Genomic DNA, 23,894 nt, shown 5'->3' on the forward strand with positions numbered 1-23,894 from the left:
AGATCATTTCACTTTTCGAGATCTTCTTAGTCAGGGTGAGGCTCATGGGACATGTCTGTCTTTCTTTATCTGCTAAGGTACTGGCTCCATTTTCCTCTGCAGGGACTCACGGCTACAACGAGAGCTCCTTCGAACTCGAGATGTCCCAGATAGGATTCTCTGCCCATATCCTAGAGGTGAGCAGGTCGGTAGGACAGGGAAACCACTCCAGGAGTCAAAGTTTCAAAGTCGGAACGCAGCCCGAGCTTGGTGATCCGCTGCCGCTCTGCAGTAGCCTGATGAAAGAAAACGTGCACCTGAAAGGTCTTCTGTTTTGTTTCAGGCAGTGGCAATTATCAGCATAAAGGCATGCGAATGCAATTTTTTTTATTTTTTAAATCTGGTGTACAAGTGTTTCCTTGTAGATCAGATCTGCCCCAGCACTGCTGAACTGATATTCTTGTCCCCGTCTCGGCCCCGCTTTTACTTCTTTCAGGATGGGATTCTCTTTGGCATCGTGGGAGCTTACGACTGGGACGGGGCGGTTCTGAAGGAGAGCCGGCACGCACGGATCATCCCCCCCAGGGAAGCCTTCCAGAAGGAATTCCCCGTGGAGCTGAAGAACCACGCAGCCTACCTTGGTAATGAAAATGCCGCGCCTCTCCCCATGCCTTTCAGCTCTTTTGTTTTTTGCTTTTGCGACGTTAATTTTAAGCATGCAGGTCATGAACAGTGACAGAACAGCTGCAGCCTGCATTCTGAAAGCTGCCATGCCATTGGCTAGGATTTGATGACTTCACAGGTGCCATGTTGCTTCTTTCTGACATCATAATGATCACATGAGCCCTCTAACCAATCAGCACAGTTGATTATTCCCAGGGCACAGGTGACTTTCATGTAGCACTACCAAATGGCTCCAGGTCATTGGGAAGGGGGAGCTGGTCCTGGCTTTACCCCCAGTGCATCTATGGACTTGTAGTTCTGGGTTTCTCAAAGAAAAGTAGAGGTAGTGACTAGGACAGACTCAGACACGGAGCCGGTCTCGCAGCTGTCCATCGGAGTGGCACGTGGCATGCAGGGGGCTGCGGTTGTCTCAGCAAGGTCCTCCCTTGCTCTACAGAGATGGCGAGTCCTTCTGCTCCTGCCACAGAGCAGCACCGCTCATTATCCCCAGGGTGGCCATGTCTATTTCAAGCTCACCACTGTTTGCTTAGGCATCACCTGACCGAGGACTTCAACTCCGCTTCCATCCATGCCAACCTCCGAGAGCCAGGGGGTGGAGTGACAGGCAAGGGTGGAGGGATGGGGGTAGAGAGAGGAAGGGTTGGACTGAGATGGAACAAAGGATGGAGGAATAGAGGGAGGGAGGGAGATACAAGGGAGAGGAATGCCTCATTATTCCACTGAGGTGTAGCAGAGGAAGAGAGATTTATTTTAGGAGGGAGACCATGGAAAACGTGATGTTTCTGGCCAACAGACAAGAGAAGTTTCCGCACTGTTACATGCCACTGTGTTAAAATAAAACATTTAGGCTACTGCTGTATCTTTGTTGCTCACAACATAGGCTCAAACTAGATTCATTAACTGTTGTCTCCATTCAGTCCCAGATTGCTGTTTTACGGGCTGATACAGTAAAAGTCGTGGGAGAGCGGGCGAATGCCCGCTCTCCCGGCGTGCGCACAGGCCACTCTCCTGTGCGCACGATTCAATACTCAAATTAGGGCCGGCGGTAAAAGAGGCGCTAGGGACACTAGCGCGTCCCTAGCGCCTCTTTTTGGACAGGAACGGCAGCTGTCAGCAGGTTTGACAGCCGACGCTCAATTTTGCTGGCGTCTGTTCTCGAGCCCGCTGACAGCCACGGGTTCGGAAACCAGACGCCGGCAAAATTGAGCGTCCGGTTTTCAACCTGCGAGTCGCGGGCCGACTTCAAAATTTTTTTTTTTTACTTTTTGTAACTTTCGGGACCTCCGACTTAAAATCGCCATGATATTAAGTCTGAGGTGCACAGAAAAGCAGTTTTTACTGCTTTTCTGTGCACTTTCCTGGTGCCTGGAGAAATTAACGCCTACCTTTGGGTAGGCGCTAATTTCTGAAAGTAAAATGTGTGGCTTGGCTGCACATTTTGCTTTCTGAATTGCCCGGGAATACCTAATAGGGCCATCAACATGCATTTGCATGTTGCGGGCGCTATTAGGTTCGGGGGGATTGGATGCGCGTTTTCAACCCCTTACTGAATAAGGGGTAACGCTAGCGTGTCGAAAACGCACGTCCAATCGTGGGTTAACAGTGCGCCGGAGCGCACTGTACTGTATCGACCTGTTAAGAAGGTCTTAGTCTGGGCGAGGAGAATTTTATAGAGAACTGGAACCTGTCACCTGACTGATGGTTGGTCTGCCTGACCCAGCATGTCGCTTACTCTGCATTCAGTCCTGCTCTTGCACGCAGGAGCCTTGCAGCGTACTCTGTCTCCCCCCCGCTCCCCTCCCTCCGACCTTTGCCTGGCTTTGGAGAAAGAGCATTTAGAAATCCCTTACCAGCACGAAATTCGATGCCTCTTATGGCATAAGAGGTGATGTCCGGCTCTGGTGCAGGCAGGCAGAAACGCAGGCCTCTCGCCCAGCTGGAGTGGGATGGCACCTCTTGTCCCATAAGAGACATCATTTGCAGCGCCTGTGTGTGTGTGGCAGCTCTTCCTAAGCGGGCGTACATTGAGTCAATCCCGTGATCCGATTGGCTGCCGACGTCCTGCTCATGTAGTGCTATACAGAGGGTGCAAGAAAGCGGAGGCTGCCCTAAGGGATAACTTTACTGCCTCTGGCTTCCCCCCCTCGCCTGTCCTGCAGGGTATACGGTATCCTCGGTCAAGCTGAAGAGTGGGAAGTGTCTGTACGTCGCCGGCGCCCCCAGGTTCAAGCACAAAGGCAAAGTGATCGTGTTCACCATGAGCCGGAACGGCAGCGTGACGATTTCTCAGGCTCTGACTGGAGAGCAGGTAAAGCCCGAGCTGCAGCTGCCCAGATAGGGCCCACCCGCCCAGGCAAGGCTGCAGTTGGACCCTGCCTTGGACTAACTCTGCCTAGACCCTGGCTCTGTCATTTCTTACGGGGGAGAAAGTCCATCGCGTTCACTCATCTCCTCATCTTTTCCTTTCTATAGTTTTGGAATGGCCCAAACTGTTTTTTGTTTTAATTTATCTTCATTCCCTGAATCCATTTGTCGGCTGTCCGTGCAGTAGTCGTGCTTTATGTGCAGGAGTGTGAGGCCTGCACCAGGCTTTGATGATCTGCTCTTCAGCTGTCCGTGCTGTATACATGCTTTATGTGCAGGAGTGTGAGGTCTGCACGAGGCTTTGACGATCTGCTCTTCAGCTGTCCGTGCTGTATACATGCTTTATGTGCAGGAGTGTGAGGTCTGCACGAGGCTTTGACGATCTGCTCTTCAGCTGTCCGTGCTGTATACATGCTTTATGTGCAGGAGTGTGAGGTCTGCACGAGGCTTTGACGATCTGCTCTTCAGCTGTCCGTGCTGTATACATGCTTTATGTGCGGTGTGACACCTGAGCACCGAAGTTTGGGGGCAGGGTGGGAAGAGGGAACAAAATCCCCTCACAGATGGGTGCCGGGCCAGAGGCAGCACTGCCAAAGAAGGGAGCGCGGTGCTGGAGCTGCCACTGCTAGGGAAGTCGGGGACGGAGGTTACATGACCAAAGGTTCGCCCTGGGAGGCAAATACCAATTGCGCCGGCCCTGACCACTGCAGGAGCGCTGACCGGGTTACATCACGACCTGTTTCCTTCCCAGATTGGATCTTACTTTGGGAGCGAGGTCTGCCCCGTGGATGTTAACAGCGATGGGGTCACGGATGTGCTGTTGGTTGCCGCTCCCATGTACCTCGGGGCTCAGCATCGAGAAACGGGACGGGTCTACGTTTACAGACTCGGTCAGGTAATTGGCACCGTGCACCGGGGCTGGATTTAGGATTTGGGCACCTCCCCCAGCCAGAACTGGAGACTCTGGCGATCAGATAGTGGGTGAAGTCCCTCCCAGAGTGCCATGGCCGTGCCCCTTTGAAGTGGATTTGCTGAAGCAGGTTTCTCCTTGCTACAGTTGCTCTCACCTTTGGCCTGGCTATTTGGTGCCCCAAGGCATTTGCCTATGTGGCCACCTGACTGAGCGTATGCTTGGACTTGCCTATCCATGAAGAAGCAATAGGGCAAAGCCTGGACTGGCTGCGCCTGTCCGGGTGGCATGAAACCAGTCGATGCCTCTAAGACAGGGGTACTCACTTCCAGTCCTCAAGGACCGCGGATGGGTTGGGTTTCCAGAATATCCTTGATAGATTTGCATTCACATTGCCTTAGCTGTATGCTAAGTCTGTCTCATGTGCTGTATATTTGTTAGGGATTTCCTGGCACATCTGTGGCTCTCAAGGACTGAAAGTGAATAGATACCACTGCCCTAAGAGATGCCAATGGACCCTCCTTAGAACCTGGACACCCTCTGAGCCAGTCCTGCACTTCCAACCCAGTGCAGTTTGACTCTTTCATTTGCTATCACCACTACAGGTGCCAAGGTGCCTCAGGAGGTGGGATGTCAGAGAGCCAGGACTGGCCCAGCCTCTCTCTCTAGACACTGGACTACTTGCCATCTCTTCGTCCAGACTCCAGGACAGAGGGGTTTTTACTTAGCGTGGTCTAAATTCAACTTTGAAAGGACAGAGATCCCTCCCCCTGGGAGTCTCCCTCCCACTGCTGTGCGTGCCCTCATTCCTTGCATCTTATGGGGTTGATGACATTTTTCTCCACAGATGATCCTGACGTACAATGGAACCCTTCGCGCTGACAGGAAACCTCAGGACTCCCGTTTTGGGTACTCGCTGGCTGCAGTCCCTGACCTCAACCACGATGGGTTTAATGATGTAGTGGTGGGGGCCCCCCTGGAGGATGAGCACCGAGGAGCGGTGTATGTCTACCATGGACACCGGGTCACCGTCCTGCCAAACTACAAGCAGGTGGGTTTTAGTACACCGCCCCCAAGTGACTGATTACCCTCACACCGACTGAGCATCAGAGCTCCTTAAGTGTTTCTGAGATGGGAGCAGAGATTCTCCACTCCCGCCCATCACTAGCCAGGTCACAGCGCTACTGCCTCTGGTCTCGTAAAATCTTTTAGTCACAGGCACAGAAGTGAGGAAACCATCAGGGCCTGCTGAGTTACCTCTGTGGGCAGGAGGAGGAGGGAACAAGTGGTCACACATTAAGGGAGAGCAGAGGTTACCAACTCCGGTTATGGCAGATTCAGTAAAACCCTGGGTGTATTTCTTACGCTTTCTTTCAGAGAGTGGAATCCTCAGCCTTCTCCCAGGGCCTGCGCTACTTCGGACGCAGCGTGACTGGGCAGATGGACCTGGATGGGGATGAGCTGGTGGACCTGGCCATCGGTGCCCATGGAGCTGCCATCGTGCTGAGGTCAGCGCCAGGCGCCATCACAGCCTGGTCTGCCCCGGGAGGCAACAAGAAGTGGCTGCAGCCTGGCGGGCAGGGAGTTAATAGTCCAGCCCTGGGAATATCTCTTCTACTTTGCAGCCACCTCTGGGGCACATGGGGTTTTTTTGTAGACCTCCATGCCGAACAATGCTTTTGTATCTGATTTATGAGAAGGGTCTTTGGGCTGTGGTTATTTGACAAAAGAGGGCTGGCAGAAAGCTGATAGCATGTCATAGAAAGAGAGAGGGTTTGCAAATGAGAGGGTTTTGCAAAACCCCCAAAATATAGCGTGTGGATACAGTAACTGCCCCCAGATGAGCCTTTCTCAGCACAATAATGAGTGCCACGCCATCTGGCAACTTTGGGCCAGAGAAACCGCCTGCATTTCAGTCCCTGGGTTCTCCTCGGCGGCAGAGGCACCATAGCTTAAACATTGCTGTAAACAGAGTGTAAAAACCAGAGGATGGAAGGCAGCAATCAAGGCCGCCAGAAAAATATATTCTGCACTTATTTCCAGGGGCTCTGGAGAAAAGCAGAGCTGAGCATCGCAAGCTGTGACCAGATGGCTCAGTGAGAGCTGGGACAGCCCTCTGCATAGCTCTGGCTTTCCCCTAACAAAAAGCAGGCCTAGGCTGGCTGCCCTAGGTAGCATGGAGTCGATGAGTCACATGGGAGGGCTCGGCTTCCCAGCCCGGACTCTTATAATAATTAGAAAGGGCCCCGCTGTTTGAACAGCTTCTGTGCACCGTTTCTTTCCTGGTGTTGTAGGTCTCGCAGCATCGTGCAAGTGAACGCGTCCATTGCCGTTAACCCCTCTTCCATCAGCGTGATCCAAAAGAACTGCCAGCGGCAGGGGAAGGACTCGGTCTGCATGTCCACTACAATCTGCTTCGGGGTGACATCCAGGTCCCCAGGCAAATGGGACACTCGGTTTGGTAAGCAGCACCTGTCAAAAGAGCGCGGCGTGGCTTCGCGTTAGCCAGGAGGAGCACAGGGCCTGCCTCCCATCAGACCAGGCGCTCTCAGCTCCGTCCTCAGGACACACACCTAGCCCGTCAGGGATTCAGGATATCCACAAGGAATATGCACGAGGTAGATCTGCATGCACTGTCTCCGCTGTACACAAATCTATCTCATGGATATTCATTTGTGCATGTCCTGAAAACCTGACTGGCTAGGTGTGCCCCGCGGACCGGGCTGAGAACCACTGCTGTGGAGTACAGTTTTGGGAAACCCAGGACGGCTGTATCAGCAGACAGGAGGAGCCTGGGATCTACAGCTGTTTTGACTCTTCTCCGTTTGCCCCCTTTTTTTTTTTTACCTCCGGGCTCAGACGTACGGTACAACGTGTCTCTGGACGACAGGAAACTCAGCGCCCGGGCGATGTTTGACGAGAACTCGCAAAAGCTGCTGCAGAAGCAGTCGCGCGTGCACGTGGGGGACACGACCTGCCACGCGCTGGCCTTCCACGTCACGGTGAGTACCGCTTCGCCGTCCGTGGCGGGGGCGGCGGCGACGGCTCTCCTTGGAACCCCCGCACGAGAGCGACCGCAGGATGTTGTGGGGCGCGAGCCCCCTTTCAGCGATCCTGCCCGCTTATGGCGCCTGCTCCCGTCGCCGCCCTGGTACCGTGGAGCAACTTTCTAAGGCCAGGCTGTTCTTTTTCCCTGCAGGACACCTCCGATTACCTGAGGCCGGTTGGGATCACGGTGCGCTTTGCCCTTGCTGAATCGGACTCTGGCCCAGTGCTGGATGAGCGATGCTCCACCATGGTCAGAAGAATGGTGAGCCGATCCCGATAACCCGCAAACCGGTCTGTGGCGGTGGCGATTTGCCTTTTTTTTTTTTCCCACCAAACGTGTGGTGGGAAAGCATTGCAGCACTGCTGGACCCCTTGTGTTCTTTTTCCTTGCATCTGTTTCCCCCGAGGCTGTGGTAACACTAATCCAGTGTCCTTGTTGGCTTCAGGTGCCTTTCTTTAAAGACTGCGGCAGTGACAACGTGTGCATCACAGATTTGGTGCTGCAGGCTCGCATGGCTATCGCCGGCACGAGGTAAGGGGGGGAATGGCCGGGAGGACAGCTTCAGTACGAGAGAGGGCAAGACGCCCTCACCTTAGTGCAGGTTAGGTAGAAGGAGCGGACAGCGTCGAGCAAAGTCAAAGAAAGCTTTAATATTTTCCCCCCTTTCACAAACAGTGATAGCGTTTTCGCATTTGTTCGCCCATAAAGGAGATGGGAGTTGAAAGAGAGGCTGTTGGGTGGGTCTGCTCCCAGCAGATGGGACATAATTCCTGTGCCCTGGCAGTGTTGCGACCTGGCGGATGTTGTTTAACCTTTCAACCCCACTCGCCTGCGGCTGCAGGTAGCTGTTGGCCAAGCAGGGCCTGTCCGCCCGTTGGTGGGCACCAGGCAGGAGACTGGCACTGACCAATCTGCACTTGCAGGCAGAATCCCTACATTATCCGGCAAGGCTGGAAGAAGCTCACCGTGGACATCCTGCTGGAGAACAGGAAGGAGAACGCCTACAACACCAGCTTGAGAGTTTGGTTTTCCAAAAATCTGCACTTTGCCAGCCTTTCAGTCAAGGTGTGTTGGTGCTCCCGTTACTGCTTGTGGATTTCCTTCACCACCACAAGTGTCTTTCCCTCAAATAACGTTTAGTCTCCCGTTTCACAGGGAGAATCGCACCCGAAAGTTGAGTGCACAGCAGTGTCGGTTAACAGCAGGGTCTGCGGCATCAGCTATCCAGTCTTCCGTGCCTCGGCAAAGGTGAGGGGATCCCAGGTCTGCTGGGCTTTCAGGCATGGCCAAGACCCTCGTCAGCCTTTTTTAGTTCTCATGATCGGCGGATTATGACGCAAGGATACAGGGCCTTTCAACACTAAAGCCCCAGTTCAAATCCAAGGATTTCCATCTAAAAGCCAGTTGACTTCCCGGGTAAAATAAGTCCAGTCCAGGTCAGGGTGGAGATGCCCTTTGTGGCAAGATGGTGGCATTCAGCAGAGAAGCCATAGATTGCAGAGGCATGGAGACCAGATGATCCCCCTCATCCTAAGAGATGGACCCTCCGGAGCCTTTTGGGGCAGAAGCCATATCACAATGGGCCCAGAACGTAGCCTGCAATCCAGCTCCAGCAGTGCAGCGACCTCCCTCTCCCCCCCCCAGGCCCTCATGGCTCCTCCTCTCTCCACAGGTTGCTCTCCTCCTGGACTTTGAGTTCAGCTGTTCCACACTGTTGAACCGCCTGCAGATAAAGCTAACAACAAGTAGGTAAGAGAGTGGCCTGCCGGCTCCACCTGTGAGTGCTAATGCTTTTGTTCATTTAAATTTAGTTTAATTCACCTTGAAACCCACTTTGGGAAAAGGCAGAATATAAAATATTCATAAATAAAATATTGAACTTCTACTGGGCCAGAAAATTTGATGTGCCTGAAGAATCTGGTATTAGGGATGTGTATTCATTTGAAACAAATGGGAACATCAGGACAAAATGAGCCCATTTTCAATTTGCTTCAAATGAACCAAAAATGAAGGAAAAACACAAAGGGGTAGATCTTAAAAAAGTACGCGATTGCGTACTTTTGTTCGCGCACCAGGCGCGAACAAAAGTACGCTGGATTTTATAAAGATACGCACGTAGCCGTGCATATCTTATAAAATCCGGGGTCGGCGTGCGCAAGGGGGTGCACATTTGTGCAACCTGCGCACGCCGAGCCCAGCGGCGCTGCCTGTTCCCTCTGAGGCCGCTCCGATTTCGGAGCGGCCTCGGAGGGAACTTTCCTTCGCCCTCCCCCCACCTTCCCACCCCCCCCGGCCCTATCTAAACCCCCCCACCACCTTTGCGCGCGCCGGCTGGCAGGCCCGCTCGTGTTCTGGTCCCGGGGGCTGGTCCGCAGGCCTCGACCACGCCCCCGGGCCGGCACCACGCCCCCCGGGCCCGCCCCCAAAATGCCGCATCGTTTCAGGAATGCCCCCGGACACGCCCCCTCCCACCCCTTTTCAAAAGCCCCGGGACTTACGCACGTCCCGGGGCTTTACACGCGCCGGCGGCCTATGCAAAATAGGCGCGCCGGCGCGCAAGGGCCCTACGCGTGTAAATCCGGAAGGATTTACACGCGCAGGGCTTTTAAAATCCGCCCCAAAAAGTTTTGTATTTTCTTTTTTTCTTGAAAATGAAAAAAAAACAACCCCCCAAACCCTGAAAAACAAATTAACAAAATGAAAATGAAAAAACTGCATGCATCCATCCTTATCCAAGACAGATTGCAAGAAAGATCAAAATATCCCCCAGGCCAGCCCCACTACCTAGAGGTGTGTGAGATTTTCAGCCATTGTCATGGACCAGGGATGCTGCAGAACCGAGGCTGTAGTATTAACCTGAAAATGGCAACTTCACCCAGCCCTGTTCGTTTCAGTTTGAGTGTGTGAGTCTTACAAGGTGACTACTGACCTGGCTAGAAAGGAAAGTTTTTTTGTTTTGCAGCAGGGTATAATTTACATTACAATTTGTATTTCTAGAACCATGTTTTCCATTTCAGCTCAAGACAGTTTATAACACTCTTTCAGGTACATAAACCCCTGCCCCAAAGAGCTTACAAGTGAAATGGGTACCCAAAGCAGCAGCCTGGTGGGGCACGTGGGATGTGGATCCTGAGTTCCCAGGTTCTCAGCCCATTGCTCTAACCACTAGGCTACTCCCTGCCCCCCCCCAGTTTAGCTAAATAAAATCATGTTGTAGAAAAACAAGAATCTGGAATGGAACTGGGAAAAGCAGGAATAACAGGCCGAAAGGCTGGAAAAAAACCCCGCATTCAGGGTCACTTAAAAAAAATAAAGTTTCTGTAACACTAGTGCTCCATAGTGCAAGGCCTGTGCCAGACTCGGCAAATCTCCTCTTATGGGCGGGGGGGCAGAACCAGGTGCCATTCAGCCTTGTGCCCCGACATGGAGCTGGTAGGCGACCCTGGTCACAGATCAGATGTTCTTTCTGCACGCGGGAGACTCTCCCAGGGACCCCGTAGGGGACTTGGAAAGTTTGCAGATGAGGACAAATAGATTATTATCAATTAGGAACAGTGGGGTGCTTTCTGTGGGACCAGGAACTTAATATGCACAAATGTTTTCATGGAAACAGTGAGCTTCTTTCCCACGTCTCTTCTCCTCTCAGCCGGGATTTTTTTGGTTCTTTTTTTACCATTTTGTGACCGAGGCCTTTTACTTCTGCCCCTTCACAGCGACAGCACGGAGAGGAGCGAGACGCTTGGTGACAACACGGCCCAGCTCTTGGCCTACGTTCGCTACGCCCCAGACCTTTTCATATCCAGGTGAGGAAGGGAAAAAACCGAACCCGTGCCCAGAAAGCAGCAGCCCCGCTGACCTCGGGCTGGCCGACTCCCCAAATATTATTTTTATTTTGTTTTGGCCGAGCGACCGAGCAGCGCCCGGAGGCTGCGGCTCTGCTAGAGCCCCACACCGGACCTGGTGCTGGGACCCAGCGAAGGGACGAGCTGGATAGGCTCGCGGTATTTAAGATGGTTTTCCTCTGCCCCTAGCAACAGGTAACACCTGCATCCATGAGCACAGTTTTAGCAAGCGTGGGGGGAGGGGGAGTCATGGAAAGGGTGAGGGGGGGGGAGTTAGAAGGAAAGACATGAAGCTGTGTGCAATGCCTGGGTGGCAGGAGGAGAGAGCGTGCCACGTATGGTGTAACAAACCACGGGCCTAAGGTGTCAGAACTACGACCGCACGTGTGCGCACACTGAAATCATTCAGTCTCCCCTCTGACCGGTACCAGCAGCCCTGGAGTGAGGGGGAGGCTTCAATCAGGGATGACACAGGCTTTCTGGATGGGCACCTGCCTCTGCGTCCAGGACAGATTTAAAATTTGTGATTTTAAAGAGGAGGCATTTGGTGGGGAGGGGCAGGAACAGGGGGGAAATGACCCCAGGTTGATCCTGTCCTGGGTTTTGTCCCCCTTTGCAGTCATTGTTTTCCAAGTCCAAAGCAAAGCAGGACCTACAGGTGGCCCAGAGGCATCGGGCAGACTCAAGCTGCAGGGGTGACCCGGGTCGTCTGGTAGCGAGGGCCTCAGAAGCCCTGAGGGCCGGCTCCTTTGTTCCAGCAGTTTTCCGTCTCTCAATCCTCACTCAGCCATATCCCCGCCCGCCCGCCAGGTCCCCCCTCTCCCAAGAATGCATCACTGAACCACGTCCAACCCGTGTCTTTCCCCCACAGCGAATCGAGTCTGAACCGCTACGAAGTGCGACCGTCTCGCAAGGTGTACCACGGCTCCGGGCCTGAATTCAGAACCACCTTCAGGGTAACAGTTTTATTCATCGCGCCTCCCACTCACCCAAGCAGGTTGAGGTGCCCCACTAGAATTGCTCATGCTCTTTACCACTGGGAAGGTGACAGGCCTACACCACGGACTTGTCCATAGTTACAAAAGGCCTTGACCTGTAGCCTTTGCGGCTCAGCTACTTCTATGCTATGCTGCAACCCCTCCATCACTTGCTACCCTCCGTGCCTGCCTCGTTCCTTTTCACGATGCAGTAGTGCACACTCGCATCTCCAGTGAGCTTCAGGTCAGTAGGAACAGGCTTCAGCAGCACTGCATGGCTAGTTCCAACTTCTCCACGAGACATGGGACTACACCACCATGGGGGTGGGGGTGGGAATGGGGGTGTGCATGCGCAGAGGGTTGCCAGCCGGCTCCAGATTTTCAGGACAGGTTAATCTAGTGCTGGTTTAAGGCCATAGCATGCAGGAACTTGCAGCTTTGCCCTGGGGAAATCAGAACTACAAGTCCCTGCAGGCAATGGGATAAAGTCAGGACTGGATCAACCCTGTCCTGAAAATCTGGAGCCAGTTGGCCAACCCTAGGGCTGCAAAACCAGGACAGAGTCAGCTGTTTGCTGCTGACCAGGAGCTTCTGGCTAACCTTAAGAGCACAACCAATCTTCTTGCGCAGCTTCTGGCTTGGCCCGAGTTAGCAGCCACCACCGACCCCCGCGAGGGGCTTCAGTTGCATGGGGAGGGGGATTCTTTAAGAACATAACTGATTATTACTTAATAGATATACACCGGCAGCAGTGGTACGGGCTTTCTACCCTTCACAGCTGTAACAAAAATCCTTAAGCATACCTAATAACAGAGAAGCCCTCATCGTGTAGTAATATGACTTTTCCTCTAAGACTACTGTCTCTTAAAATTATGTCAATAGCATAGGTTTGTTTGTTTATTTATTTATTTGTTTATTTATTTATGTATGTTTTTATATACCGGCATTCGAGACAACAGTCACATCATGCTGGTTCACATAAAACGGGGGTGCATAATAAACTTAAACTAGAACTATGGTGCGGAAAAAAGCAGTTACATGTAACAAGGGTGGTTAGAACTGGGCGAAGAGGGAAGAGAAAGGACAGGTTAATAATGGCTAACGATAGTTACAAGTAGTTAAACAATGGAGTAGTTGATGTTTGTGCCTTATTGCTTCTAAATTTTCTTTGGGCAGATCCAGTATTTGGGCTGCTATCTGCTCACGAACCTGACAGCCATCATTCATCTCCCAGCAGCAGCCTACGGCCGAAAAACATTCTTATCCGTCACACGGGTCATTGCGGACAACGTAAGTACATGCCCAGTAACTCAATCAGTGCCAGCACAGGCTTGTGACCCCAGGGCATGCTGGGAAGTGTAGTTCTTCCTTGCTACAGAACCCAGAAGCAACATCTCAAGGGGGGAGGGGGAGGAGGAGATAGTAATCAAATCCCCTGGAAAAGTCACCCGAATTTATTTTTTTTAAACGAGGTAGCTCAGAAAAGGCTGGGCGAGTCCTGGTTTTAACCCTAGTGCAGGCACGGAGATGTAATCCTGTTTTTACTTAGGGAATTGAGGCAACCGTGGCAGTCCATGCCATTCAATAGCAGAAAATCCCGGGAACTACATCTCCCTGCATGCACTGTGATCAAAACCAGGAATAGCACAGCCTGGGCTAGGTGACTGCAGCGAGCTTGTCATCGTGCGTGTTCTGATTTTTCAGAAACCTGGCCCCGCTAATTATCCCGTTCGATTGACCTTTGAAGTGTCTCAAGGCAGGGTAACTGGATAAAGAAATATACTATTTTAAACCATAAAAAGCACAACACGTTTTATAAAAGCTCACTTTGTCCCTTGTTTCTCAAGGGACTCTACAGCAGAGCACGAGGGTAGCAGGGAAGACGCTTGGACAGCATTTCCATCACATCAAACCCCCACCAACCCCCCTTCTCCATTTAAAAAAAATCAATGGTGCTGGTCTGCCCCAGCACTAGGGAAGGAGTACGGGGGGGGGCAGGGGCTGCTGGAGAACCTCCTCCACTCCTGCTTCAGGCTGGGGTAGACAGTGGAGCTTCTGCCAGCAGATGGGTCAAGCACACAAGCAGGAACATGGCACCCTACAGTACCAGCCCTGGGTTCTTAATGCTGCAAGAGGCAGTCGATGCTACATAATCTCTGAGAGGCAGAGGGCCTTATTCAATACACATTGGCACAGAATGGGGAAAACAGCCCTCGGTCAGGGCTTCCTAAATCTGTGCTGGGGTTGGATATGCAAGAGCTATATTTGCATATACTGAGTCTCCACTGTACGCAGCTTGCTCTCATTCATAGCCCATTGTAGGTATCCTGAAAGCCCAACTGGCTGTGGGATCCCTAGGACACATTTGGGAAGCCCTCTGTTAGGAGTTGGCTACCGCCTCTCACAACCCCTAAATCCTTGGTCATCGCAGGGCATGTTATATTCTGCACAAAGCATGCTCACTTCACTCTGCGCCGTTTTGTCATCTCAAAAGGCAACCTGCATCCTACAGAACACGACCGAGGCAGGGAGGCGAAGCGAGCACGGGGTAATCCCCATTCACCCAGAAGAGCTCCTGCAGGCAGATAAACTGGTAAGGACAGCAAGAGACCCCCCCACCTACGATATAGATGGGGGGGGAAGTATTCCCACAGTAGGGAAGCACACCTTAGATGCCGAGAGGATTCAGGGACGGACATTTTTAGTGCATCGGTGTAAAAGCTTTGACTGATCTAAGTGCATCCTCTCCCCCCCCCCCAGAACTGCAGCAACAGCTGGTGCGAGACCGTGACCTGCCAGCTGCAGCCCCTGGGGCGGGATGCAGAGATCACACTGGCGATCCTCCGCTTCGCTCACGACGACTTCTTCACGCAGGTGAGGGGCTTTTAAAGATTTTAGCAACCCCCTGGTTCAGCGGCAGCTTATATTCAGGTAGTGCAGGGAGGTCAGAGGGCTTATAATCTAAGTGGCTACGCGAGCCAGTGAAGGGCACAGGAACTGGCGGCAGAATTTGAACCTCAGGCCGCTGCGCTTCCATTTTCTGCAAGGCCTGAATAGAGCCTGGGGCTCTTCCTCTGAACCACCACTGCATTTAACATAATGATCGAGGTGGGGTAGCTGATCTGCCATCTTGGCTGCGGCTGCAGCTGCTAAATCCATTTAGCCACTTTAACTCTGTCTGACCCATAGCGGGCAAGCTGTAGTAACAGATAGTGGCCCTGATTGATATTAAACAGCTAAGTCTTCGGATAGTGTGGTAGGAGGGTTTGACCATCTCTACAACAGTTGAGCAAGTTAGTAACAGGAGTCTGATGCCTGTGGCTCATATCTCTCTAGTGGATATCTGCATCCAGGGCCCAGCTAAGGCAGGTTAGCCCCTGCACCAACAGCTTAGAAACAGGGCAATGAAACAGGCTGCATGGGAGGAAAAAGCGGGAATTCTCTTGTGACCCCACCTACTGAAAGGAGCCCTCATCTCCCTCCTGCACCTCAGGCAAAATTCAAGTCCGTGAAAGTGGTGAGCGAGTTGGTGCTGGACGCGCGAGACAGCAGTGTCCTGTTCCTGGAAGAGGCTGTGCGGCGGAGAGAGGTAGGCGGGAAGGGGCAATCAGAGGCTGGGATGACGCCTGCTGCTGGTACAGAAAGCTAAGCCAGGAGAGAGAGAGTGGCAGAAGAAGCCGGCCCGTTACCAAGGCTGAGGTAGTTGCAGTGTGACACTCCGCGGCAGCGGGTGATTCATTGCTTCAACTCTAGAAACAAAAATACATATTAAAAAAAAAAAAAAAAAAAAGAGAGTTTAAAGCAGCACATGGCTGAGGCAGCATTACAGCCTCGCTGCCTGCCTGCCACCAGCTGTGCTGGGCATTGTAGTGGGAAATTGTGCCACAGCGCAGGCTGAGGGCTGTTCGTGTCTCTGCCACGAGCGATGATGGGATAAGGAATCAAAAAGAAGAAGAAAAACACACGAGAAGCCTGGAAAGAGAGAGCAGGCTGTACCGACCGTTAATTATGCTGCCCTGGCTGGGCACGGGCATAGGGAAGAGTGGCCTGGCACGTTTAAAATAGCACTTGGCGTGTGCGGTTTATACACATGCTTCCAAGGGGAGCGCCCAGGGCTGCTCCAGGAGCCACAGGGACAGAGCATGTGCTCCCCTGAACGATGTGTAGCAATGCTGCTTTGTAGTTGTTGGGGCATGTTTAGGTTTTTTTTTATTGCATAAGGCTTTGTTATACTTTACTGTGTACGGTGACTAATCCGCTGCGATTGGATCAGCGGAATAGAAAGCAAGGGAACAAATAATGCCTAGGTCTAACCGCTACAGACCAGGCTAACCACACACCGCCAATAGTCACACCTCATCCGTACAGGTGCATGTTGAAGTCATTTTACGTCTTGCACCCATCTACAAAATGGATTTACAGACATGTGAGCCAATGTCCCGAGGCGGTAGGGATGAAGGGCCAAGCTCACCTTCAAGTCACTGACAGGCCGATACAGTACAGTGCGCTCCACCCGCAGTTGGACGCGTGTTTTCGACGCACTAGCGTTACCCCTTATTCAGTAAGGGGGCCGAAAACGCGCGTCCAACCCTCCCGAAAGTAATAGCGCCCGCAACATGAAAATGCTTGTTGATGGCCCTATTAGTTATTCCCACGCGATACAGAAAGTAAAATGTGCAGCCAAGGCGTTAATTTCTGCCGGCACCAGGAAAGTGCACAGAAAAGCAGTAAAAACTGATTTTCAATTAAAAAAAAAAATGTAAAAATTGGCCCGCAGCTTGAAAACCGGACACTCAATTTTGCCTAGCGCCTCTTTTTACCGCGGGCCCTCCTTTGAACAATTTGTTTTAGTGAATCATGCGCACAGGAGCGTGGCCTGTGCGCTCGCCCGCTCACTTTACTGTATGGGCCTGTGCGTGATTAGGGGCCTTTTTCCTGTTCTCAACACCCACCCTTCCCTCACATAACCAACTCTTCTTTCCTCCCCCAGACAGTGCTGGAGGTCATTCAGTCCAAGGTGATCCCCCTGTCCCTGTGGATTCTCATTGGTAGCATCATCGGGGGACTTCTGTTACTGGCCCTTATTATATTTATTCTCTGGAAGGTAAGAGGACCAAACCTAGATAGAAATTGTATTTATTTTTTCACAAATACACACACACTAGGAATGGTACAGGTTTTTTTTGGGGGGGTGGAAGAGGAGAACACACTAAACTATTAAGCCTGAAGATTGTTCCCTGGAATGAAAAGTCACATCAGGTAGAGTTAAATCCTAAAGCCATTGATTTGGGAGCAGAGGGGTTTGTGTTCATGTCAAGAGGCAGTGGTGGGATTGGAACCTGGGTCTGCTTACAGAACTCGTGTTATGCTTCTGACCATCTGCCTCTCTTTATCAGCTTGGCTTTTTCACCCGCAAGATCCAAGAGGAGGGGAAGGAGGAAGCAGAGAAGAACGAAGAGTGACGCCACCCATCTCATTTCAACCAAAAAAAACCCCACAGAACAAAAATGCCTTAAAGTTCATCATAGCCACATGAGCCAAAATTCAGGATGCAAGGTGGTTATGGGACCAGAGGCCCAAGTTGCCAGTGACAGCCTTGGAGAGCAGCATGGCAGCCTTTGCTCTCAGACCTGTTACTAAAACCAATCTTTCATGGCCTGAGACAAGTGGCACCGACCCCTGACAAGACTGACAGACCATCCCCCCACCCACCCCACTTGTAAGGCTCGGACTGAGGCAATTTACAACCGACTGACCTAGCCCGTCACACTAGCTTCTCAGGAGGATTGTTACCTTGGCTTTAGGAAAAGAAAATATTTTTTGGGGGGGGGGGGTCAGCTTAGGAATTGCCTACTGGAAACCAGGCCTAAGGAGAGATTCGTCTGTTTTACCACACAATAAAAACAAGGCCCAGCCACCAGCAGCATCTGCACTGGTGCCTGTTCCAGAAACCACACGGCTCTGACTGCTCAGGCACATGCTGCTGGTGAGCGGCAGCCCTTTCTCTAAGACTGGTGCCAGCAGCTAAGCTACCTGCTGCAGCCGGCAGATGACTACAGGTGCTCCAGCAGTGCCCAGCTGCTGTCTACTGGTCACAGTAATTCACCCTTGTACAATAAACGGGACCAGACCAGGACTCCTCTCCGACGGCAGAGCAGACTTTCTCCTGCAGCAGGAGAGCCACGAACATCATGGCCCGACTTTCTCCCACCGCTGTGACAGCTCCTTCAGGTTGTGTCGGCACCAGCAGATTATGGGCTGTAGAAATGAAGCCCAATCCCCAGACTGAACAAGCTGGTGGGTTAGGGTACCCACCAATAAAGATTAAACTCTGACCCATGTCAGCTGCAGCTGTTTCATGATGGGCTGGGCATGCATGCAGTTACATTTGAGTGCTGGGGAGAATCTGCCTCCTCCACACAGTTAGCACTGGCCAGGGCACTGAACTGGGGTGGGGGTGGGGGGGGGGGGGGGGTCCTCATTGTGCAATTACAAAACTGCCTCAGATTAGATTTAAAGTTAGACTGAACTGGGGAAAGGAGGAAAAAAAATGACATACCTTAATTATTCAAGCCAGGACTGACACTAACCCCCCCTTCCCTCACCTGGACACTTACATTTATTTATTTATTGTGGGATCAAGCCAAGAAGTAGAGACAAGTTTAGAGGGGGGGGGGGGGGGGGAAGAGGAGGTAAAGGTTGCACAATTGCTGTCTAGCTCCTATAAAAAGCATCCTACCACCATTCAGGGTTGAATGGGAGACCAGTTGTAAACCTTAAAAATCTTTCAACCCCCACCTCTGTACAAGAAACACACAGCCAAGTGGTTGGGTAACACGCAGCAAAGTTACAGGCTCATGTCATCAAAATGCACTAGGACCCTACTGTCCACCCTAACACAGGCCTTAGTACATTGTGAGATGCATAGACACATTTTTAGTTTGGGCAGGGCCATTAAACCTTGCTTGCCATAGTGTAAAAGAAAATTAGGTCTTACCTTTGATAGTTTTTGTTTCTGTAGTACCATGGCTCAGTCCAGACTCCTGGGTTTTGCCCCCCCCCGAGCAGATGGAGACAGAAGTTTACAAACAAAACTCCGCCTTATCTAGGCTGGTGCCACCTACACACGGGCAGTATTACCTAATGTCAAAGCAGAATGAAGCCCCAATCAAACACCAAACTAACTATATACAGTAACCTAACAAGAACCAGCTCAACAATCCCCCAAATAGGAACAGAACCCGAGCCATCGATAACAGGATAGACAGGAAGAAGCTGAGAATGAAAGAAAAAACCAATCATTACAGACTCTCCCTTGTCATAGCAGAACAAATGGGCAGGACTCTGGCCTGATCCGTGGTACTACAGGAACGAAAATTATCAAAGGTAAGACCTAATTTTCTTTTCCCTGTACGTACCCGGATCAGTCCAGACTCCTGGGATGTACCAGAGCTACCTCACATGGGATGGGATCCAGAGAGTCCCGCTCTGATCACCCTGTACCAAAATTCCCGCTGCCTGGAGCCTGAACATCCAGGCGATAATGTCAGGCGAATGTGTGTAATGATTTCCACGTCGCTGCCCTATAAATCTCCTCTGGGGATATGGTGGCATTCCGCCCAGGACATAGCCTGGGAACACATGGAATGTGCCTTGGGACCCACTGGTGAAGACCGACCCTGCAACAGATACGCAGAACTGATTGCCTCTTTCAACCAGCGGGCAATAGTAGTCTTGGACGCAGCATTACCCCGACGAGGTCCGCCCCAAAGCACAAACAGATGGTCTGATACCCTGAAGGTGTTAGTAACCTCCAGGTAGTGCTACAGTGGCCGATGAACATCCAACCTGCGCAAATCCTTATAGAAAGGATCCGCTCTATCCAAATCAGAAAACGAAGGCAATTCAACAGTCAGATTAAGATGAAACACAGATACCACTGTAGGTAAAAAGGAAGGAACTGTCCGAAGTGACACCCCTGTTTCCGAAATTCGCAAAAAGGGCTCCTGCCAAGACAGAGTTTGGAGCTCGGAAACCCGCCTTGCCGAGATGATTGCCACCAAGAATACCACCTTCAGTGTCAAATCTTTTAAGGTAGACTTGCGAATAGGCTCAAAGGGAGCGCCGCACAAAGCCTTCAACACCAGATTCAGATTCCAGGAAGGACAAGGGCTATGGAACGGTGGATGTAAATGCTTAGCACCCCGAAGAAATTGAATCATATCTGGATGCGACGACAAACGACGCACTTTGAACCTGACCACGCAACGATGCCAGAGCCGCCACCTGCACCCGTCGGGAACTACACGATAGTCCCTTAGTCAAACCATCCTGGAGAAAAGTGCAAGAGCTCGGGCACGGAAGCGCAAGTGGGCATCACATCCCGATCAAGACACCACGTCTCAAATACATTCCAGACGCGTACATAAGATAAGGACGTAGAAGCCTTGCGGGACCTTAAAAGGGTGGTTATGACCGCATCCGAATAGCCCCGGCACTTCAGCCTTCTCCTCTCAAAAGCCATGCCACTAGACAGAAGCATTCGACCTGGTCGAAACAAACGGATCCTTAATGAAGAAGGGCCGGTACATACGGAAACCGAATGGGTTCCTCTAGCTCCAGGTTTTGGAGATCCGCAAACCAAGGACGGTGCGGCCATTCGGGTGCGATGAGTATCACGGATGTCGAATGCAACTCTATGCGCCGTAGTGTCCGACCGATGAGAGGCCACGGTGGAAATAAAGGAGCACATCCGGCCAGGGCAACACCAGTGCATCCACACTTTCTGCTCCCGTTTCCCAGCGCCAAGCAAAGAAGCGCAGAGCTTTGGCATTCTTGAATGTCGCCATCAGGTCCAGAGCCACGTCCCCCACCGGGCACAGATGAGTTGAAATGCGACATCCGCGAGTTCCCACTCTCCAGGATCCAGGCGATTGCGACTGAGAAAGTCTGCCTGGACTTTCTCTACCCCGGCAATATGTTATGCCACAATACTGCTCAGATGTCGTTCTGCCCACGCCATCAGCTGCCGGGCTTCGCATGCAACTGGTTGGCTTCTGGTTCCTCCCTGACGATTGATGTAGGCCGTGGTTGCATTGTCCGACAGTATTCTGACTGACTTGCCTCAGACCAGCGGAAAGGCAGGCCTGAAGGGCCAGACATACTGCCCTCGTCTCCAACCGATTGATGGACCAAGCCGCTTCCTGCGGCGACCAGATGTCCTGTACTGACTTTCAGAGACACACTGCTCCCCACCCGTATAGGCTGGCATCCATGGTGATCACTGTCCAGGAGGGAATCGCCAACGGGACTCCACGGCTCAAGTTGACTGGACATAGCCACCAATCCATGCTGGACCGAGCCGACTGTGTTAGAGGTAAAGGTAGATGAAATTGTTCAGACACCGGATTCCAGCGGGAAAGCAATGCTGACTGTAAGGGTCGCATATGAGTGAAAGCCCAGGGAACCAATTCCAACGTGGAAGTCATTGACCCCACCACTTGGAGATAGTCCCAGACTATTGGCATGGGCTTGGTTAACAACCGCCGAGCTTGGCTCTAACTTGAGCATGCGGTCTTGGGTGAGGGACACCATTCCCCTCCGAGTGTTGAACAAAGCTCCCAAAAACTCCAGAGACTGAGAAGGCACCAGGTGACTTTTGGCCGTATTGATCACCCAGCCGAGCTTTTGCAATAAGTCGATCACCCGTTGAACTGCTTCCTGACAAAGACATTCCGACTTCGCCTGAATCAGCCAATCGTCCAGGTACGGGTGTACTAGGAACCCTTCCCTGCGAAGGTGCGCAGCTACCACCACCATAATCTTGGTGAACGTCCGAGAGGCGGTGGCCAGACCGAACGGCAACACCTGAAACTGGAAATGTTGACCCATCACGGCAAACCTGAGGTATCGTTGGTGCTCTGCGCGGATTCCGATATGAAGATATGCTTCTGTGAGATCCAGAGATGCGAGAAACTCCTCGTCTCACCGAGGCGATGACCGACCGCAGAGTCTCCATACGAAAACGAGGGACTCTGACACTTGACGACGCTTTTGAGGTCGAGAATCGGACGAAAAGTTCCTTCCTTCTTTGGAACCACAAAATAAATGGAATACCGTCCTCTGTGGAGCTCTTGCGGCGGAACCGGCACTATCGCGCTGAGATCCTGCAGACGATGTAGCGTCTCCCGTACCGCCCAGCGTTTCTCGGAAAACCCGCACAGCGATACCAGGAAACACTGGCGGGGCCGCTGTGCAAAATCTAATGCGTAACCTCGACCTATCACCTCTAGGACCCACTGATCCAAGGTGATCCTGGTCCACGCCTCGTAAAATCATGCTAACCTGCCGCTGATCACCGGTACCGAGGAGTGGGCCGGCTGCCCATCATTGGGAAGGCTTACCACTCTGTGCACTCGTGCCGGCCCCGGCCTTCCAAAACGGCGCCCACGAAAGGACTGGGAATACGACTGCTGCCGGTTGGCACTGTGCCGAAAGGAGGCGGCCGACCCCCGCGAAAACGGAACCGCGACTACAGAGCCCCTCTAGACAGGTCTGTCCTCCGGCAAGCGATGTACCTTGTTCTCGCCTAGCGACTCAAATCCTCTAGTTCCTTACCAAACAACAACTTGCCCTTAAACAGCAGAGAGCCCAACCGAGCTTTAGACGACACATCTGCCGCCCAATGGCGCAGCCACAACAAACACTGTGCCGACACCGCCGAAACCATGGATCGTGCTGATGTGCGAAGTTATAAAAGGCATCGGCACTATAGGCAATCACCACCTCTAAGCGGCCCGCCTGTAGTGCCTCTTCCTGCAAAAGAGATTCATTGGCCAACAACTGTTGAACCCACCGAAGCCCTGCGCACAATGAGAAATTGCTGCAGATAGCCGCACGAATTCCGAGACTTCGAATATCTTCTTAAGCTGTATCTCCAGCTTGCGATCTTGCAAATCTTTGAGAGCCGTCCCTCCGGTCACCGGGATGATTGTCTTCTTCGTGACTGCCGCCGCCACCGCCGAATCTATCCTAGGGACCTTTAACAGTTTGAGCGCATCCTCAGGCAGAGGGTAGAGCTTATCCATGGCTTTAGCCACCTTAAGCCCCAAATCTGGGGTATCCCATTCCTTGAAAAGTAAATCCGACGCTGAAAAATGCAAGGGAAAAGCAGATGGTGGACCTCGGAGCCCCAAAACTACTGGATCTGTGACCCCCAATCTGGACTCTGTTTGCGGCAATTCTATGCCTAACTCCCCCAGAATCGCTGGTATCAAGGGCCCTAACTCATCCTGGCTGAACAACCGTACTACTTTGGGGTCATCCCCATCTGCCCCATGGGAACCGCTCCGACCACCTGTTAACTGATCTCCGTCCCCCTCAATAACCCTCAGGGGCTGGGACGGCGGATCCTGGTCCATTTGTTGCTCATCTGGGTCATCTGAGTCCGAGGTGGTATCAGGATCCCCCCCCAAGGGGCCCCCAGTCTGAAAGGCCGGGCCCTCCCAGGGGGATCAGACACCTGAATGGGCCTGGCCTGCTTCCCAGACTCTGTCGCCGGGCCTGGGTCCTGATACCCCCGTGACCTCTTCCTGGCTAGGTGACGCGCCTTAAAGGCTTTGTGCATCACGAACACAAACTCCGAGGAAAAGGAATCCGATGAGCCGTCCCCCGGATCCCCCTCGGGGACCTCCGAATCACTTGCACAGGGTGGCCGCGCAGATATGTCCCCCTCAGGGACTCTGAGCTGAGGAGATAAGCATGGTGGGGAGTCCTCCCCTCCTCGGTCCAACAGAGGTGCAAGAATCGCGGGCCCCGTTGGAAACAAAATGGCGGGCGTTCCCGCCGCCGGCACACCAGAGCCCAAAATGGCACCCGTTCCCGTGCTCCGTGGGGATGGTCCTAATCCAGCACACGACATGCTCCCCGGAGCCACGGCACACACCGGCTCTCGACCTCGCACTCCCTCTGGGAGTGAAGATGCCCCATTGCCTCCCGAGACGCAGCTATATAGAGGCTCTCTCGGGAGAGGCGCCGGGTTGCGCCGCAAGCGTGGCAAAACGAACGTCGCGGCATGCCCTCCCACCTCT

General features: G+C 52.5%; 1 protein-coding gene across 12 annotated transcripts in view; it reads left to right on the top strand.

Annotated features, from left to right (window-relative positions):
- ITGA10 (integrin subunit alpha 10) overlaps positions 1-18,140 on the top strand; it is a 75,584-nt gene extending 57,444 nt beyond the window's left edge. For 11 of the 12 annotated variants that reach the window (XM_029580223.1, XM_029580222.1, XM_029580215.1 and 8 more), the window contains 21 exons: positions 103-176; positions 476-620; positions 2,823-2,971; positions 3,779-3,922; positions 4,785-4,988; positions 5,315-5,445; positions 6,232-6,398; positions 6,797-6,939; positions 7,137-7,247; positions 7,432-7,517; positions 7,910-8,051; positions 8,142-8,234; positions 8,659-8,735; positions 10,700-10,789; positions 11,700-11,784; positions 12,982-13,095; positions 14,300-14,398; positions 14,566-14,679; positions 15,299-15,394; positions 16,796-16,909; positions 17,202-18,140. In XM_029580223.1, the coding sequence (XP_029436083.1) occupies positions 103-176; positions 476-620; positions 2,823-2,971; positions 3,779-3,922; positions 4,785-4,988; positions 5,315-5,445; positions 6,232-6,398; positions 6,797-6,939; positions 7,137-7,247; positions 7,432-7,517; positions 7,910-8,051; positions 8,142-8,234; positions 8,659-8,735; positions 10,700-10,789; positions 11,700-11,784; positions 12,982-13,095; positions 14,300-14,398; positions 14,566-14,679; positions 15,299-15,394; positions 16,796-16,909; positions 17,202-17,267 (2,444 nt within the window). In that variant the 3' untranslated portion in view covers positions 17,268-18,140. Of the gene's footprint in view, positions 1-102; positions 177-475; positions 621-2,822; positions 2,972-3,778; positions 3,923-4,784; positions 4,989-5,314; positions 5,446-6,231; positions 6,399-6,796; positions 6,940-7,136; positions 7,248-7,431; positions 7,518-7,909; positions 8,052-8,141; positions 8,235-8,658; positions 8,736-10,699; positions 10,790-11,699; positions 11,785-12,981; positions 13,096-14,299; positions 14,399-14,565; positions 14,680-15,298; positions 15,395-16,795; positions 16,910-17,201 lie in introns of those variants that run through there. The other variant, XR_003852989.1, reaches the window with a different exon arrangement.
- Positions 18,141-23,894: the final 5,754 nt, after the last annotated feature.

Source organism: Rhinatrema bivittatum, chromosome 16, assembly GCF_901001135.1.
Source record: "Rhinatrema bivittatum chromosome 16, aRhiBiv1.1, whole genome shotgun sequence".
Classification (NCBI taxonomy): Eukaryota; Metazoa; Chordata; class Amphibia; order Gymnophiona; family Rhinatrematidae; genus Rhinatrema; species Rhinatrema bivittatum.